The 18,734-nt window shown below is 35.0% G+C and overlaps 3 protein-coding genes across 3 annotated transcripts; all 3 read right to left on the bottom strand.

Annotated features, from left to right (window-relative positions):
- Window positions 1-1,003: 1,003 nt before the first annotated feature.
- LOC114749480 (cell wall / vacuolar inhibitor of fructosidase 2-like) lies at window positions 1,004-15,134 on the bottom strand. Its single transcript, XM_028937974.1, has 3 exons — window positions 15,121-15,134; window positions 10,853-10,858; window positions 1,004-1,755 (listed from the first exon to the last, which is right to left on the bottom strand). The coding sequence occupies exon 3, from the start codon at window positions 1,691-1,693 to the stop codon at window positions 1,148-1,150; it is 546 nt and encodes a 181-aa protein (XP_028793807.1). The 5' UTR covers window positions 1,694-1,755; window positions 10,853-10,858; window positions 15,121-15,134; the 3' UTR covers window positions 1,004-1,147.
- Window positions 4,132-14,542, bottom strand: LOC114749479 (probable inactive ATP-dependent zinc metalloprotease FTSHI 4, chloroplastic). Its single transcript, XM_028937973.1, has 17 exons — window positions 14,201-14,542; window positions 13,027-13,282; window positions 11,595-11,967; window positions 10,380-10,638; window positions 9,482-9,613; window positions 8,510-8,584; window positions 8,306-8,431; window positions 8,085-8,194; window positions 7,926-8,004; window positions 7,663-7,800; window positions 7,463-7,574; window positions 6,174-6,337; window positions 5,956-6,061; window positions 5,763-5,839; window positions 5,504-5,647; window positions 5,203-5,401; window positions 4,132-4,456 (listed from the first exon to the last, which is right to left on the bottom strand). Exons 1-16 carry the CDS (start codon window positions 14,468-14,470, stop codon window positions 5,258-5,260), a joined length of 2,565 nt encoding a protein of 854 aa, XP_028793806.1. The 5' UTR covers window positions 14,471-14,542; the 3' UTR covers window positions 4,132-4,456; window positions 5,203-5,257.
- Window positions 15,135-16,102: 968 nt separating the features above from the next.
- Window positions 16,103-17,590, bottom strand: LOC114749478 (probable indole-3-pyruvate monooxygenase YUCCA10). The gene is given in 5 exon segments (XM_028937972.1): window positions 16,103-16,227; window positions 16,230-16,278; window positions 16,372-16,497; window positions 16,628-16,861; window positions 16,964-17,590. Coding segments are annotated over 5 exon segments (1,161 nt in total).
- Between the last annotated feature and the right edge of the window lie 1,144 nt (window positions 17,591-18,734).

The raw sequence follows: 18,734 nt of genomic DNA, 5'->3' as shown, positions 1-18,734 counted from the left end.
TATTTAGGACAAATAACTACTCAACTTACTTTCTTAATCTCCTCAAATAAGCAACTGGCTCTATAATTAAGACTGGAAGTAGTAATTTTAATGATCCTGGAGGATCCTCCGTAGCTTCTCGATGTTGTTCTGTACTAATTAATCCTCACATCATCCAAGACGCAATGTGATGAGAGGTTCTTTACTATAAGATGTAGGCCAGTTCATGATTAATCTTTCCCAATACTTGAAATCCAAGAACACAGAACACATTGGAGTCTGGTTGGTAGGGCTCAATCATCATGTCACAGGCCCCATTTTACTATTACCTTTATTATCTCTTTGACAATGAAACTATTATATATATAAATATATATAGATAGAGAGAGAGATGAACAAACCTGCTCCAACTTTACAAGGATATAAGTGGGCTACCCTAGCCCTAGTTCTTTATCTGATGTATGGCTTTGAAGAAGGAGAATGACAGGAATTAAATTCAAAAGAGGCGATGAGTCATTGGTGGGATCAATTATTTCAAAGATCTTTTTGAAGGAGAAAAAAGACCCGGGGGGGGGGGGGAGAGAGGGTGCTGAGAAGGAACCAATCACAAACAACTTGGTCACCTGACTTCCAGTAACATCCATGGACCCATCATCAATCTCCCAACTAATTTGCACAACTCATACACACTGCTACTAGTGGAAGATTTTCAACACGCATAATCCTCATTTCATGGCACCATCAAGATTAACCTAACCAAGTAGGCCCTAACGGTAGGGATATCTCTCTCACTAGATCAAGCTTTATGTTTTGCAATACGCAAATACCAAATGTACTCAACAAAAAAAAAAGGTTGGATTAAGTACAAAGACTCTATACCCTTCACTATGGTCTTAGTTTTTAGTATGAGTTTCTGGAATTTTGCTCAAAAAAAAAAAGTATGAGTTTCTGGAAATATCTTCCTTTGGCATGCCATGGGCTCAGATCTAAATCAGTCAACAATACTGATGGTTATCACAAAAAATGCAAGAAATGGCATGAATGGGGATTGAGCTAGAGAAAACACAAATATACACCTTATATCATAAGATAATAAGATTCAGAAAGATGAACACAAGATATATAATGTTTCTGCATTACAATGAGAGAAGGCGTATTTTTGATTGAGCTAATACCAAACCAGCTTATCAATAATCCCCATAGCCACATCACAGATATGCTTCAACCCATTTTCTCTACGAGCGATTTCTGGAGGATAGACCAAACTGGGGTAGCGTTTAAAGGCATTGTGACAAGCATTAGGGTAGTCTGCAGCTGCAGTGACACGCATATAAGCATAGTCATATTCTTCATTGGCCAGATCCTGCACAGAAGCTTGAAGAGCTTCACCAGCATAACCGTACTTCTCCGAGCACTCCTTGAGGACCTTGTTCAAGACCGTGTCGTTTGAAGGCCCAACCAACTTAGACGACAAGTAGGAGGAAGTGGCTGTTGCGTTTGCCGTTCCAATCTGAACCATGATCACTGCTAGACCCTTTGGGTCTGCGTTGGGACTTGTAGGGTCAGATTTCAAAGAAGAGTAACAGAGGTTGTAGTACTTTGTGTTTCTGCAGGTTTTATGGATCAGTTTGGCGTCTGCTTTCACAAATGGTTGAGGTTGAAGAAGGGGTGAGAGGAAGAGGAAGAGTAGAAGAAGAAAGAGTTTGGAGGCCATTATCAGAGAAGGAGATGCTGAGGAAACAACGAAGAAGAAAGAGATGGAAGAGAAGGTGCTTACTGTATAGAAAATTTAAGGCAATGATGAAGCCAAGAGGGAGAGTTATACGGTTCCTTTTTTTTCTTCCTTTAGATCTACTCACGTCTTGACTGATGTGTGTGTCTCATATAAATATTTTTTCATTTCTTTTGCTTTTGGATTGTCATGGGATTTTTTTTAGAGGGATTAAGAAGGCATGTGACAAAACTTTATTTTTCAGAGAATTATAATGAGGTCCCAAATAAAAAAAACAATTAAAAAACAAGTTTTAGAGGTTGTCATTTTCACTATAAGACTTATTTTTATAGGCTGTTGATATTGTTATTGGAATCTTTCGGTAACTATTTCTCTTCTGTGAGATTTGGTTGTAATTCCCCTTTTATTTTCTTGTAGCATTCGTAGAGCACTACTAGCAGTACTTGGATGTGTTTCAATGTGTTTTCCTTAGGCCTCAAATTTAAGTATTGTGTATTAAAAAAAAAAGCAAAAACAAAAGCTATTGTGATTAAATATTTACACAGATTTGATCTCCTTGTTAATAGAAATATAAAAACTAATTAGAAGTTTATTTTGGTTATAAATATAAAATCTCAATTCATTTTCCAATCTAAATTTATAAATCCACATTGATTGTATATTTTAATAGGATTTTTTTGTGTGACAATTTTAAGAGGATTTTTATCCAAAGTAGTTCTAGTGCAAATTACTAAAAAGTATATTTTAAGGAAACTAAGATATTTTTAACAAATAATTAACTAACTGTAATATTTACAAGTTAGTTATCTAGTTATTAGGATTAAAAAAAACACTCTTCCGGTTCTTAATGTAAAACCCATTTTATAATATAATTTATCCCACAAAATAAGTCTTATATTAAGAACCAAATTACTTATTAAAACAGTTAGCATAGGGAGATTATTCAAGTCTACACACACTAGCCAAAAATTAAATAGGTTGACCCTTTAAAATTTTAGTTGATTTTTTTTTTACCAGCAAAAATTTTAGTTGATTAATTGGATTGGGATCTTGAATAATGAATACAACTGTCACAAGCGTATTAAAATCCATTTAACTCGAAAGGTAATATGAGCCGAATATGATTCACTCTCACAATACATTCAAAAGGAAACGACAAAATACAGAGTTTTATCAACAATGTAAACATGTAAAGTTCCAATAACATTAAACACATTCAGGTAAAAAAAAAAAAAACATTAAACACAAGTAACTATTTTTAACTTCATCAACATATTAAATCACAATTACATTGGCCCAAACAAAGAAATATTTCTCCCCTAGATTCTAGAAATATAGTCATAAATGTAGTTTCAGTAGATGTTGAATTAAGATTGGGAAAAAAAAAAACAGAAAGAAAAAATCACACACACACACATGAATGATTACATCTGTATATTTTAATGAGAATTGAAGTGTTGTTTAGTGGTTGTATTTAGTGACTGTGGAAGGTGCTTAGTTGGAAGGTAGCAAGCTACTCATGAGGCATTGTTTGTCAGATAGGAAATAGACAGAACAAGAGTCACTGGTCGCAATTAATTACACTTCAGACTCTTAATCCAATGTCTGTTCCCTTCACATACGTTCCTGTTTTCACACAATGCCACATCCCAGGGTCTAGAGCTGCTGAAACCATCAATTATTGGTGCACTTGCTGGCCCCAAGTAATTATATAGATACAAGGCTTTTAAATCCACATTTTTCTCCAAAAGCTTAGAGAACTTGAACTTAAATTATATTGTGTAGTTACATATATACATATATATACACATAGAAGCCCTTTTCTTATGTTTTTTTGCAAAAATCACAAAAAAAAATCCTAGAATTTGAAAAACACAAGTAGGGATTTTTTAAAAAAAAAAAATTTAGGGTCTTTAATAAAGTTGTCACGGATCTCTATTTGTGTTTTTAAAATTTCACAGTCTTCGGTTGCGATTTTCTTTTTTTTTTGGGAGGGGGGAATGGATTGAGCAGAGATCAATGAAAGATCTCATTTTCTTACTTTTTTACCAGCATCCCATTTTCTTCTTGTAGGCCTAATGGTTTATGGAAAACATAAAGCCACTTCCAAATAATTCAAGCAAGAACTCGGAACTTGGAGACATTATGCATCTGAGGAGGTGGCCGCTAGATGTGAATCTGTAAATGCAATTGATGAAGAGATAGGGTACCAGTGCATGGGCAGGTATTGGTGCTGTGAAACTTATCAAAATCATTTTTTGATGCCACGCCACCAGCTTACCTATATGAGAAACTCATAATGTGCATATCCTACGCCCCAAAAATGATACAAGAACCCTGCCATCATCGTCAAGGAGTATACAACAGAAATAAATTTACAGCAATGGGATTCCTTGAAAATTTTGCTATAGAAACTAAGAATACACTAGAAACTCATGTGGTCATGGTACATTTATAATAAAAACAAATTATTCCTGTAGAATTATTCTGATGCTTTTGTTGGAGATACCCAATGACGTATCCCTATGAGAAATTTGATTTCTGAAGTTAAAGACCAATAGAACTATTTGAATAGTCACAACTCTTCCATAGACTTGCAATTTGCTCGGGCTCAAACTGGAAGCCTCAGTGCCTCTTTTGTGGCTCAATGTCAAACGTCAATACTACCTCCGACAAAATTTAATGAGATTCTGCAACCGCTATGAACCTTGTTCCCTCTGAAGTAAGCCCTATGAGCTCAAAATGCTGCGCAGAAAACAATCGGATTGATGGGTATTATTATGCGATAGCGAAGAAGTAATATGCATGACAAGTTGAGATGTTTACGTTTTTCCAACTTAATAATAAGGAAGGAAAACTTCCTTATATCATCATAGGTTCCTCTAAGCAGTTTTTATTTTAATAAAAAGGAAATTTTCAATCATGGACCAGTAGAGAATGATAAATACTCTCCAAGATTCAAAATTACCTTAAATGATCATAATTATCACGTATCATCATTGCCTGTCAAAATTACTACCCATACTCTCTAGGTTTGAAGAACCATAGAAAACCTAGGAATTTGGTAAGTACCGAGGATAAATTTGATATTTCAGAGCAGTTTGGTAAGTACCGAGGATAAATTTGATATTTTAGAGCAGTTATGAACTCCAAAATCCTTTCAAGTAATTATCACTTCATCTGGGTCCCTGGGTGGAATTTTCTTTACAAAAGGTCAAGGAAAATTACGCCTGAAAAAAGGGGGGAGGGGTGGAGGTGAATCACTGCTACTTCTCTGACGAGTTCAATGGTGATCAGAGATTCTTTTCCCCATTTGATGGCAGATGGCAACAGCGACTGAAGTTACAATAAAGTGTTTATAATTGTCAACTCAATCTATTTCCAATGGGTGTTTTTACTTTTTTTTTTTTTTTCCTGCCTTTTGGCCATTAGCTGTCACCTTATTCTGATACTCCCGCAAGAAGAAAACGGAACAGACAATAAAAGATTACCAAAATGTGATAAGATAGATGCCCATGAACCTGAAGCCGCGGGAAACAAATTCTCTCAAAGGAAATGGCTTGCCATCAAAAGTTGTGGTTTTTCTTCGTCTTCTTGAACCTCCTTTGAAGCTTCATCTTTAATTTCCTGTACCCTCTTATCCCAGATATCATCTACCAGTTTCCAAGTTTCATCACTGACAATTTGGGTCTGCAGTAAAATGGGGAACAAGAAATAGAGAAAATCGTTTGTCAACTAAATGAGAAGGATAAGGCAGCTTATAGAACTAAGAGAACATGCTTTTGCATGCACCTCTGTCGGCCGGGGTGCCCCAAAAGTTGAAAACCCAACGTTGCCTGGTGCAAATGTAACCCTCCCTGGACGAGAGATACCATGGATTCCCCATCGTCCAGCATAAATAAGTGCTCCATATTCATCGACTGGACTTACATTAGGCTAAGCAAGAAATGAAGGGGGGGAAAAATAAGATTGACATCACACAAAAAAATATTGAAGATAGTGAGCAATTAAAGAACAGGACAATCATTTGCTGCCAAAGTTAGGACTGTACCTGAGCTACACGAGGAGCTCTCCTATAAATTTCCCAGATTTCCTCAGCATTAATTTGTCCCTTTTCAAGCAAAATATCTGCACAATGGTGAGCTTGTCACAGCTCAGATCTTAACTACTACAATGTGAATTAAATGAAGCTACTGAAAGACAAAGCCCATCTTGTTAATGAGCAAATAAGCACAGAATGAGACCTGTGATTGTCTCAACAGCTGAATGGTGCTCTCGTAGCACTGATGAACATTTCTCCATAGCATAACGCATATACTCATCTCGGAGTGCTTCAAGCTTCATTGTTAACTGTTGTAAACAATTTACCTTTAGTCTTGCTATAATTGTAATATAAACACTTCTGTAAAGTCCCAGAAAACATGTTGTAAAAGTAGCTGTTACAGTCGGACTCTCCACATACATTAGGCACAAGATCACGTTCATTTCTGTAGAATGCTTTCCCAAATGCAGTCATTCCCGTCTGCAGAATTAAAAACTCAGCAAGCCTTGAAGCTTTCAGCGTTGCATTTGTAGAGATCCAGCACAAGTTGTCAATCCCAAACATCTCCTCCTCAATTACTCTTGCTACAAATCATAAAAAGGGGCAGGGACGTGCACGTAAAAGATCAGAGATGATGAACCAACAATTAAACTGCAGAACAGATTTAGTTCCTAATTTCACTCAAAAGCTTTCAAGACCACCATTCTCCCATATAATTTCATGTTCCATATCGTCCAAGTAATTCTTTCTCAAATCTATAAATATCTTCTGGTTTTAAAAGACTTCCCAACTATAGAACTCAACACAATAAAATAGATCAGTTCTCTAAATGTTCAACTTCTTAAGAAACCTACATGGAACTAACTTTCATAAGGTGATTTTTGTGAATCATAGTGTGGTAGATGACAACTTCAATGACTCTCACATTAAGCAAAAGACTTTACCTAATGCTAGGAGAACCAATTCATTAAAATAACCCAGATTATCCCATACTACTCAATGTAGAACTTAGACATCTCATACTACCTTAGTCTCAATCAATTGGCCCCACTGAGAGTCAACATACACTGGCTACACTCTAAACTCTTCAATTAATAACACTTCACTCAACATTCTCATTGATCAGAACCCTTCACGAGTTAGAACCCTATGCATGTAGCCCTTTTGAGAGACACTAAACACTGTTTCTAATACCAATTGATCAATAGCGTGGTGGGAAGGAGAAGCTCCCCCAATAACTAGACATCTAGAAGACATTTTCAGAGTAGTTTAATGTTTCATGACATAAGATGTTTTGGCGAAACCGTGATTCATTAATGACCTTGTTCCAAAACTATCCTTCATTAATTTAGCGTGAGTTAATTAGAGGTTAGTTTCCAATGAAGGGCAGTTTTGGAAGTTTCTACTTTTTTCCCAAAAAAAAAAAAAGGTTTCAAACTGTATTTAATGAGGTTTATTGGTCTTCACAATTTGTTCCTAACACGTCTTATAGATTGAAACAGAGGGAGTACCATATAGAGCATCTCATACTACTCAATGTGAGTCTTAGGCATTTCATATTACCTTAGTCTTCATCACTATCTCAAACTCAAACCTAGACAACTGGTTCTGTCAATAGTACTGAGATAAATGACTATCCAGTGAAAAGAAGCTTGAACTGTTTAAGAAACATCTACAAGACAATAAATCAGAAACTCATAACAACTTACGGGCACAAGCACGCACTATAGAATTTATGTAATCTGATTTCCTTGCAAAAACCTTTCCAGGAGCTTCCACATACTGCATATTTGGTTGGCTGCTGATGGAATTTATGTTGGTCTGCAACACCATAAACACAGCAGTGAATCATCATTTCTCCAATACAATGAACTTGCAAAACAAAACATAGAAATATCTCAGCCCCAACCTCAACGAAAGGACGATGGGGTTCAGGAAAGTAACATGCAAGAACAGCAACAGCTGCTTCCCTGTAAGCCAATCTCAGTCTCAATTCTTCAGGAACTTCAGCACTATCCTCTTGCCCAGTTTCAAATGTTCCTTTTTGCTGTAAATCCATAAGATAATTTAGGGGACATGAATTTTACGACAAATAAAAAGGAATGCATCAAGCACATAATAGGAAAAATTATTGCCATTTAGATCCAAAAAAAGGTGGGGTAAAACACCAACCCTCTTTAAAGCCTCAAGTAGCTCTTCCCGTCCAATGTAATCCAAATCCTTCCTGGCTGTCAAAATTCCAGCTTCATTCCTGCGATATAACTCATGATGAATCAATATGCATGTCAGATGGACAGAGGATTACCATGGGCTCAATTAAAAATTAGTTACAATATATTTTGTAGCTCTGCCCCAGTAAAATCTTCACTGAGCTCAGCAACTTCGTTTAGTAGTATCTCCTTTTCCTCTTCTGAACGGAAAAATTTATTTCTGGCATGCACCTAGAACGCATAAAAGAAGAATCAATGAGAAAAAAACTTAAAGAAAGCAAGTATCCCAAAATGCATGTAAAGATCATGCCCTCCCCAAACCAGAAAAAAAAAATAAAAAACCTTTAAAATGGCCAATCTTCCATCTTTAGATGGTAAGCCAACTCTGATAATCTTATCAAAACGACCCTTCCTCAGGAGAGCAGGATCAAGAATATCCAATCTATTTGTTGCACCAATTACAAGCACCTAAAACTCAAGTTTCAAGCTTAGCACATTAGAAAAGAATAAGCTTCTTATGATATTGAAAACTATTTAGAAGCATACCTGTTCCGTAGAAACTTTAAATCCATCCATCTCAGTCAGAATTTGAAGTAAGCCTTGTTCTCTTTCCGCCCCACCCTATATAGCGCAATTGCAAACAGAGGTTTATTGGTGGAAACAAGGGAGCATGGTGAAGTGAGTGAAGAAAGGAAAGTATGACTTAGGCAAAACAAAAATCAGGTTTCGCAGTGAATAAATGAAATGCTTTTCTGTCATCAATATAGCCCAAGAAGAACCAAAACACATAAATGGCTGGCATGGAATGGAAGTAAGGAATCAGTGCCCCATAAAATATGATGTATTCACCACCATTGATACCTTTATTAACACCTCTATCTTTAAAACGCATAGCACTGTAAGCCTGAAAGTATAAATAAATGTAATTTTCTTGTTCCCTCTCTCTCAATCATCCAAAGAAGTTGCCATTTTTTATTTCACACACTGACCAGAAATATTTGAGAGCATGGCTTCTTGTAACTGTTGAGGATTGACGAGAGTATATAAAGCACTTGTATCCTGTGTTCAGAAGCTTGATATGTCTGGCTCCACCAGAAAATTACCCAATACCCTGCCTAAATACATGGCTGACACTATAGTGATGAAGATTGATAGCAGCAGATTTATGCCACCATAAACTTTATCACATCTTGTGCACACATTCACCAAATTCAGTACTCATCCAAAATTGTTGGATGAAAATATAATTACTTCAAGCTGAGTATCAACTTATCAATATTACTGAAGACCACTAAATTTTATATCCGTGTGCAATTGCATTTAACTGGAAGATACATAAAAATTTCAGAACCAAACTAGCTCAGTAGAATGATTTGAGTCTCAGGAAAATTTTGTAATATATGAAGAGTAATGTCATGAAATAAATCCTAAAAATGCTCTAGAACATAAATAAATAATTTTCTTTGACATTCTATACATCCATAGCCGCAGGAGTGAAAAGATTGTTTATCATCTTACTCCGCCAATATCTGGTCCTCCCCGCTTGCTCCCAATAGCATCTATCTCATCAATAAAAATGATCGAAGGTGCAAATGATCTGGCATTGTTAAAAAGGTCTTTAACACGTGATGCAGCAACCCCTACAAACATCTGAGCAGAGAAGTTAAACCAACCAATTGCTTTCTAACTTGAATTACTAAGATGAAAAAAACAGATACAGCAAAGCATATCTGCATTATCAAAGAACAACGTGAGGATAAAAAACAGATGAAACAAGTTATCGTACTTTTTTCTGCGCCAAACTTGTCTGTGTTTTATGAGAAGGGCTAGCTATTAGGCAGTGAAACATCAACTAATTACTAATCATCAATATCAATTATCAATATACTCCCTCTAGTCCTTATAAGTACTTCTTTATAATATAACATCTTTTCCCCAAAGTATGGTTTTTTTCAACCTAATATCCTAACTAACAATAAAACTTCCTAATTAACCAACAAAACTCCTATAACTAATGACTTTTGTTGACGGTAATTTTGAAATTTTAACCCCCCAAAAAAAAAAACTAATTTCAACTAACATTCTTAACTTACGTAAAGTAGTTAACAAGAGCTTGTAAAAGGGAACGAAGGGAGTATATACTAAATTTTATGGGAGTTTAAGCCATAAATAGTGGAACTTATTTCTTAGACTCCATGCAGTACATGGCCCCACATCTAGTCATTTGACTTTGTTGCCCAGCTTATACAGAATCTCCATCCCTGTCCTTTAGAAGATTTCATGATTTTGGAGTTGAACTTTCAACAGTAACCAGTAACTTCAGTTCCCAACTACATTATTTTCTGTGATAAAATTCAAATGCTCTTTCTTGTAACTTTCTTCAATTTAATGAATAACATTAGAGAATAGGCAACACCTCTACAAAATCAGTGCCATTTGCTGCAAAAAAAGGCAGCCCTGCTTCACCGGCAATAGCCTTAGCCAGCAATGTTTTGCCAGTTCCAGGAGGCCCGTGGAGAAGCACACCTTTTGGACAATAAATTCCTTTGTCTTGAAACTCCTCTTCATTCTTTAAAATTCGGACAATCTCTTGTAGTTCCCTTTTTATATATTCCTGGCCAGCAAAATCTTCAAATGTAACACCAGTTCTTTCTTCTGCAGATATAAATTTAGCCCTGAGGGAAACCAGAAAAATTAGATCTTAATAGCAGGCATTGTCATGAAATTCTTTTTTCTTTCAGCATTGAAAATAGCTGCACTCTGCACTTTGACTTTCCAACTAATTTCAAGACATAATCAGTTATCATGAACCTGTCACTTGAAAACCAGAATTCATATTACTTAAAATCTTGCAAAAATGTTGAACTTTCTAATCAAAGAAGCATCAACAAAATTCTAGAGAGTGAAAAAAACCTACAGATATGTCTTTTCTTTTCAATTCTCTTGAATATAATGAAGAAAAAGAAATATAATAAATAACAAATGTTTAGGCAAGCCCAAGATAGGGAGACACAGTGTCCTGCCCACTGTGATTCTGCAACCAAGCGAATATCAAAATAATTATAAGCAGCACAATTGAAACCCTTTAAAGGCATAGCTGAAAGTGGCTATTATTCCAGATGATTTTTGACTCTATGGTGAAGCTAAAGCAAGCCCGCAGGTTAAGTTCATAACAGTGCCTTAAGTTGCTTAGCTTTTAGGATGTCAATAGCATACAGCAGTGCTCTGCAGACTGATCTGACTTTTGAGCATGGTTTAAGAATAAAGCATATGAAGTTCCGAATAAGTTTCCAAATTAAATAATAAGCAGCTGTCCAAATAGCCACCCCTCTTCACCTAGTGTTAACCAAAAGAAAATGAACAGCATCCCATAAATGGTCCTATTACCTCCAAAAATGTTGACAAATATTTTTTCCAAAATCATGAATTGATAATATTAAAGAACTACCTAAGAAAAAAGCATAAAGCATTCAATAAAGATCATATAATAGGGCACATCCTTTACTTCTCATAACTATAAGTAGAACAATGGACACATTAAAGACCTAAAACCTTGACGTATGCAACAAAAGTCAAGCTCCAGCTAAAAAGTGGAACAGGTAAAAGGAAAAAAGAAAAGTTCTCCACCTACCGGCTCTTGCCTAGTGATCCTAGTGTACGTAGCTCAAGTGGCTGCCTAGCTTGTGGACTAGGATTTCCCAAATCACAAGGTATCAACTTTGCATATATTGGTCTCATCAAATTATCAATCCATACATAAAAACCAACAGCTAGAGCAAGCCGCATAGACCATATGACTGCGGTTGCAATGGTTGAGTATATTTCTGCAGGTACAGCATCCACATTAATAACATCAACATTAACAACTTGTTGATGCAGCTTTCTCCAAACATCATTCCAGCAATCTATTGGCATTCGGTCAACTACATGACGCCGAAACACAATATCCTTAGGATCCGCTTCAGTTCCTGATGAATTGCCATTCTTATAATACGGTAGAATCACTGCATAATTGAGTCAATAAATATTCGACATGAGGCTTTCACCAAAAAGAAAACTTGTTTTTCAAAACAAGATTGTATGGAGCAGCAAATATGGAAGGACAGTTTAAGCATTCTACTAACAATTTTTGTATGATTATAGAACTCAGTGCGTCACAGCATTAGTGATTTTTTCCCCTGGTTATTGAAAAACAAAAAATAAAAATACAAAAAGGCAAAATCTACACGCATCCACTCACAATTACAAGCAATCTCTGACAAAGAGATTCACACTTGATCATTTTATATCCTTCTTTAGCCTTTTCCTTGCCACTATAAACACCAAGAGAAAATTGCACATTGTGATAGACTTGATGAGTAGTGCCAATTCTGAAGTTCATTTGTTATAGAGCCACTGTTGTCCATTTTTTTATAATGAAACTAGGTCAGGAGTGGAGAGTTCGTCTTTATCACTTACAATGTATTCATCTTTTCTCATTCCATCCCTTCCCTTACCATTCCATTCCCTCCTCTCCAAAAGTTCCAAACAAAGCCTTCGTTTACCAATATATTTAGATTATTAACATAAGGAGAAGACTTAGCACTTAACCTTATATACTTACCAATCAAATCAGAACAAGTAGATTTTAAAGTGTTAATAATATAATAACAATATTTTGTTATAGAATAAATAATATATAAAAAAATTCCATATATTTGATTGGAAACAAGCACTTAAGTATACAAGGCTAAGGATTTTTCCTTTACTTAGATATGATTAATGCACTATAAAAAAATAGTGCAGAATATGGAACTGGATGGATCAACCATGTAATGTACTGAATCAAACATTCAATATTTAGCATGAAATATCATAACATGATATTCACACTGAGCTATGTTATGTCGGTAAACCATCCTATGGACTGAAAAGTGAAAACAAAAGTAGCACGAACTATAGTTTGTTCTAATATATTTTCTTGCTAGCATTTAAAGTCAGTGACCACCTGATATGTAATTGCCAATCAAAACTCGTCAGAAATCAGTGTTCAGTAAAGTAATCTGAAAAAATAAATAATCTACCTGATAAGTTTTGCCCATAATTTGAGTACTCTATAAACTGGACATTATTTGAATCAAGTAGTCTCAGAAAATCACTGAAGTCTATCCTGTGTGAGGTCTCTGGGTCCCACTCAGTACCCTTTAGTTTGCCACGCATAGTCAATAAAGCTCTGCTCCAAGATGAAGCCATAACAAGCTGCCTCTCTAACTGCACATTAGCCTTGTTCTCAAATTCTTCCAAGTCATTTATTCTTTTCCTTTCAGCCTCCTTCAGTTTCTGAAAGATATCATATTTATATTATTCTCAATATTTTGAAAGTTCAAAATGTGATATCCTTGTCATCACATGAACATGTAACAGCTTCCAACAAATTACGCCAAATAAGAGAAAGTTGTACCTCTAAGACGCAACGGCAAAAATGAGAAACTGAAAACCAAAAAGTTTCGTATAAATATCTGTCTCAAATGTAATTCGCTTCTCAAAGGCATACCAGATGTGGCCAACCCTTGGTACCAAACACTCTAAGTGACAAAGCCTATACTTCAATTTTTTTCTAACCAACACTACTTCTCACATGAAGGAGAACTCCAAGTATTCCACCAAAAAGGAATGATCCACAATCACTTGCTCCATAACAAGACCATATTACATACGGGAGTCGAAACTTCTCCCGCTCGGTCCCGTCGCACTCTACTGATCAGAAAAGTCCAAACCAAGAACCCCCACGTCCCCCGCCCAAAAACACTCAAGAACGGAAAAAGGAAAGAAGCCCAAGTTTTCAAGGATCAGTGAAAGGCCTAGGGAAAAAGAAGAAGACAAAGAAGAAGCAACATTCTAATGCCAGAGGTGGAGTCAGATTCAGGCAGAACTCCAACTCCCTTCTGTTTTACAGATACCCCATTTCTGATGCATTCCTATCGAAAATTCGAAGAGGTTCATTACTTTAAATTGCCCATGTATCAACTACAAGAAACTCTATTTTCTTCCGAATGTCAAATTCATCAGCGAAACTTTCTCAATGTGGCTTACCGTCCCACTCCAATTTAGTTATTTACAAAATAACAGAACAAAGGATAGCATACAGGCAACGAAGTTGCCATTTTCAGAACTATGTTACGCTCTTCACTTTTTTTCCATTGTTTCCATTCAATACGACAGAACAGAGAAAGTGGTAAAGGGAGTGAAAAAATCAACCTCGAATAGCTTAACGGACTCAGCATCTTCTTCTTCCTCATTCTGGGTTACAGTAAGACTGGAAGTTGAATCCGAAGCTTTGTAAGCAGTTATTCTAATCGTCCTGTGACTAGTGCAAGGCTTGTTATACCGTAATCTGGTCCTCGGAACGCGTTTACGATAAGAAAATCGAGAGAAAAATGGCGGGAAATAGCCGAAGAGGGCTTTAGAGCTAGATACGAGCTTTGAAGAGTGAAGAATATCAACAGTGTTGGGGAATGGGGAATTCATGTTTGGCCGCAAAAGAATTCTGCGTCTCTACCTCTCATTACTTGCTTTTACCCTTTATCCCACCAATCGCCGGGAAACTCCGAGTGAATTCAAGTGACTTCATCTGGGTTTTGCATTCTGGATTTGTGGTGGGTTTATGTCCGCTTCCCCGTTAATAACTTAATTTCTCCTTCAGGTCAAAAAAAAAAAAAAAACTTAATTTCTCTCGGCCGAAAAAATATTCCAATTCCTAGCTCCATACCAATTATTGATTAATTATTAATTCAAAACTAAATCAATATATCAATATATGCATCACAAAAATCAATATATCAATATATGCATCACAAATAACAAAAACTGTGTTCATTGTCCAAATAAACAAATGTTTTATTTTGGCACGGTGGAGTAAAAGAAATTCAATTATAAAGTGAAACACTATAATTGTAAAAATAACAAGTTTTAAATATGACTCAAAACTCAAAAGTACTAAATATCAAATAATTATATAAAAATGAATTTCTTTTGCCTGTGGTTATTTCGGTATTTTCTAGTTAGGGAATGGGGTACTACTGACGGTATATCGCTACAAAAATAATTATATAAAAATAAAATGATTTTTTATGCCATACGGTATTAATGAGAATCATTGCTCTTCAAACTTCTTAAACTCTATACAGCATAATAAGCTCCCATATAGTTATTTGAATTTTCAGTTGACAAGATATTACAGAGATTCTCCAGGCATGTCTTTTTCAAATTTCAATACGAAACAATAACCCGAGTTCTCAAATTCTATTTCATTGCTTTCAATAAGATACTATTTAACGATTAAAATTTAATATTTATATGTAAAAAAATCCCTAATCAAGCTTAATTATTATATTTAGTTTTATACAAAAATTATCAAATGAATCTTATATCTAGGATCAAGAGTAACTATCATAATTCTCTCTCAATATACTTTCTCTCTTTTTACTCAATTTACACCATTATTTTAATTATCTATTTTGTTGAAGTCCTTCTCTATAATAAATTGCAGGTTTTTACAAGTTTCAAAGCATGAAGATAACCAATTTTTTTTTCTAAATCAATTTTCCCTTTAGGTAATGAAAAGAGATCAGTACTCTTATATTTTGTTATTGTTGTATAATCTCTGCCATATAATGGAGCTAGCCATATTTATTATAAAAAGAAGTATTGGCGTTGGTAAATGAGAGTATCTATGAGAATTAAAATTCTCATGAAAACCCCAAACTCCCCCAGCAAAACAAACAAAATCCTCAAATTTCCCAAATATATAGGTAATCTCATGAATTATAGTATTGGTTCAAAACCTCTTCTCTTTCCTTTCTATCTTCTTCCCTCTTTTTTTTTTTTTTAATTATTGGATTACCATATTTCGACAGTTGAGATTTTAATTTTTATAAACTATTTATAAGAAAATTTTAAAAATATTTAATGAATTTGAAAATCATTAGAATTAAAGTTTAATAGAGTTTATAATTTATAATTTATTTGTTTTTATATTTAATATTTAATAATAATTTTAAAAAGATTTAAATCTCAACAGTTGAAATATTAATCCGATAATTAGAAGAAAAAAAAGAAAGAAAAAAATGACAAGAAAAAAAGAGAGAGGTTTCGAAAAGCCTAAGCCGCCAATTTGAGAGTGAGATTGATGTCATCTGCAATAGCCTCTGCGTCCATGGAAACTCCAAAAAGACCGTTCCTTGAAAGTCCTGCACAGTATATCCCCTTCTCTCCTTTCCAATGACCGGAGCTTCGTTCTTTGGCATCCCTTTCTCGTTCAAAACATACTTATAGTCCTACATCAATCAAAACCTCTCCTTGTAAGAAAATTCAAATATTTAATCGTTACTTACATATGAACTTCCATTAAAAAGGAGCTGAATTACTACCTTGAGCCAATTATTAGCTACGCTTTTAAACCCAGTGGCGAACACGATCACATCAAAATCTTTCTCCATATTGTTCTCAAATATCACCTTCTTCTTCTCAATTCTCTTTATTCCGGAAGAAATGACCTGCACAGCACGCATACATATACATGAGAAAGCATTTAAATACTGGTATTTTATATTAACCGGATTGCACATATACGGAGAGAGATCAGATAAAGAAGAAGTTTTGAATGTAATAATGACGATACAAAACCTTAATTTCTCCGTCAATGATCTTTTGAACGGTACCAATGTCAATGACAGGAGACCTGCCAGTGGTTTTTTTAAGGAAGAACGGTCCTTGGTCTGGTCGATGAATACCATAAGTGGAGAGATCACCATACTCAAAGTTTGCAAGAAACGTTGTAAAAGCGTCCACCTTTTGAATTGGCAAATATTTCAGCATCGACATGCCTTGATGCACCATTTCTTTTGTAACCACATGCACCTATATATACAAACAAATCATCAATCGTGTGTGTATATATATATTTACACACACACATATAACATTTGAAATATGATAACAATGGAAGTTAAGGAAACTCACAGGGTTTCTGATAACAATGGAAGTTCGAGCTTTAAAGTCATTAAGATCATAAGCAATCTCCATCCCAGAATTTCCACAGCCAACAACTAGAACCTCTTTTCCCTTATACTTTGAACCATTCTTGTAATTCTTCGAGTGAACTATCTCACCTTCGAAGCTGTCCAATCCACTCAGCTCAGGAATATACCCTTCACTATTCTCACCGGTCGCCACCACCACGTACTTGGCCACGTAAGCTTCACGACACCCTCCAGCTTCTTTAGTATTATTCGTCGTTTCAATCCTCCACATCTTCTTAACTTCATCGAACGCAGCGAAATCAACCATTCGATTGTAACGAGGATTTATGTTGAAATGACTGACATAGTTGTCGATGTAGTTAAGGAATTCAGTTTTGGTCAGAAATGTTGGGCTGGAAGGCGAGTGAGGCATTAAGGGTAAAGAACAGAATTCTTTGGCCAAGTGAAGCTTGACTCGATCGTAAGTATGTTTTCTCCAAAGAGAAACATTACAATCATCTTTCTCAAGGATTATATGAGGAATCGAATGCTGTTTTAGACAAGCTGAGGTTGCAAGACCAGAAGGCCCAGCACCTACAATGACAACCTTGGTGACTACTTCTTCCATGTCGATTAATGTTTATACAAGCTTTAGCTGGTTGATTATTGGGTCTTTGGTTCCGAATGATTTGAGGCTTTTATAAGCATGGTCGTCTTCTTCAAATCATGCACCTTGTGTGTTTTCATATCCTGGTAGTAATGTTCTTTCCATTTTTCTTAGTGACCCAAGGTGAAGGACCTGGCTTGGTGCAGAAAATTTATGGCGTGTTCAATGAAACAATTGGGTTTGTATAGATTACAGAAAATCTACTATAAATGTATAGCCTTCAGTTTTTTGTTTTGAAAACAATTTTTTATTTTAGAAAACTAAAAAACTTGTTTGGTAATTTAGTTTTAATTAGTTGTTTTAAAAAACAAAAAAAAAAATTTAAGATGTTTCTTGTTCTTGTTTTTACATTCTTAGAATAGTTCTTAGTACGAATAACAGAAACTCTGTTATAGTCATTCCTGTGCTCCATGAATAGAGAAATACATAGAGTTGAACATAAGAAATTGAAAGATTCGTTGAAATGTTCATTTGAAAAATTTCTCAAAAAACTAATCATAGGTTGTTCTTTCCATCGGAACAATAAACAAGCCCTCTATTTTGTGTGTACTTAATATAATTTTCCTTTTAGATTTATGTTTATCGTTTTTTCAAAGCATTATATATGAACATAAGAGTGTGATTGGTGATCACGCATCTAAATTCAGGGTTCGAGGCATTATATAAAAGATGCTTCGAATACTAATGACGTCTTCTTTCTGAAATACATGCAAAGTACCGTACCATGCATGCACAAGTACAAAAACATCTGTTAAATGAATATAACCTATTAGGTAATCCTTTATTATTAGTTACCACACTCAAGAAATTATAATACTTATCATCAACTTGTGAGGCTATAGATGGATCGGATTGCTTCTGTAAAATTAAATCTTTTTTTTAAAAATTTTTTGGACCCGAGTTAGAGTTATCTGCAAACAAATTACACATTGTGAGTTTCGTGGTTTAATTTACACCAGTGCTAGATATTTTGTAATTAAAGCATATGAATAATGAATTTTACATATATATATCTAATTAAGAATCAACAATTTCTCTCGAGAAATAAATCAAATCTATTATATGCTCATCGCGTTTATAGAATCTGAACCATCAAAAATAAATT

Source organism: Neltuma alba, unplaced genomic scaffold, assembly GCF_004799145.2.
Source record: "Neltuma alba isolate B1F8T4 unplaced genomic scaffold, ASM479914v2 tig00006059_pilon, whole genome shotgun sequence".
NCBI lineage: Eukaryota > Viridiplantae > Streptophyta > Magnoliopsida > Fabales > Fabaceae > Neltuma > Neltuma alba.
Note: the sequence above shows the minus strand (reverse complement) of the source record. Positions and strands in the feature narration are given on the sequence as shown.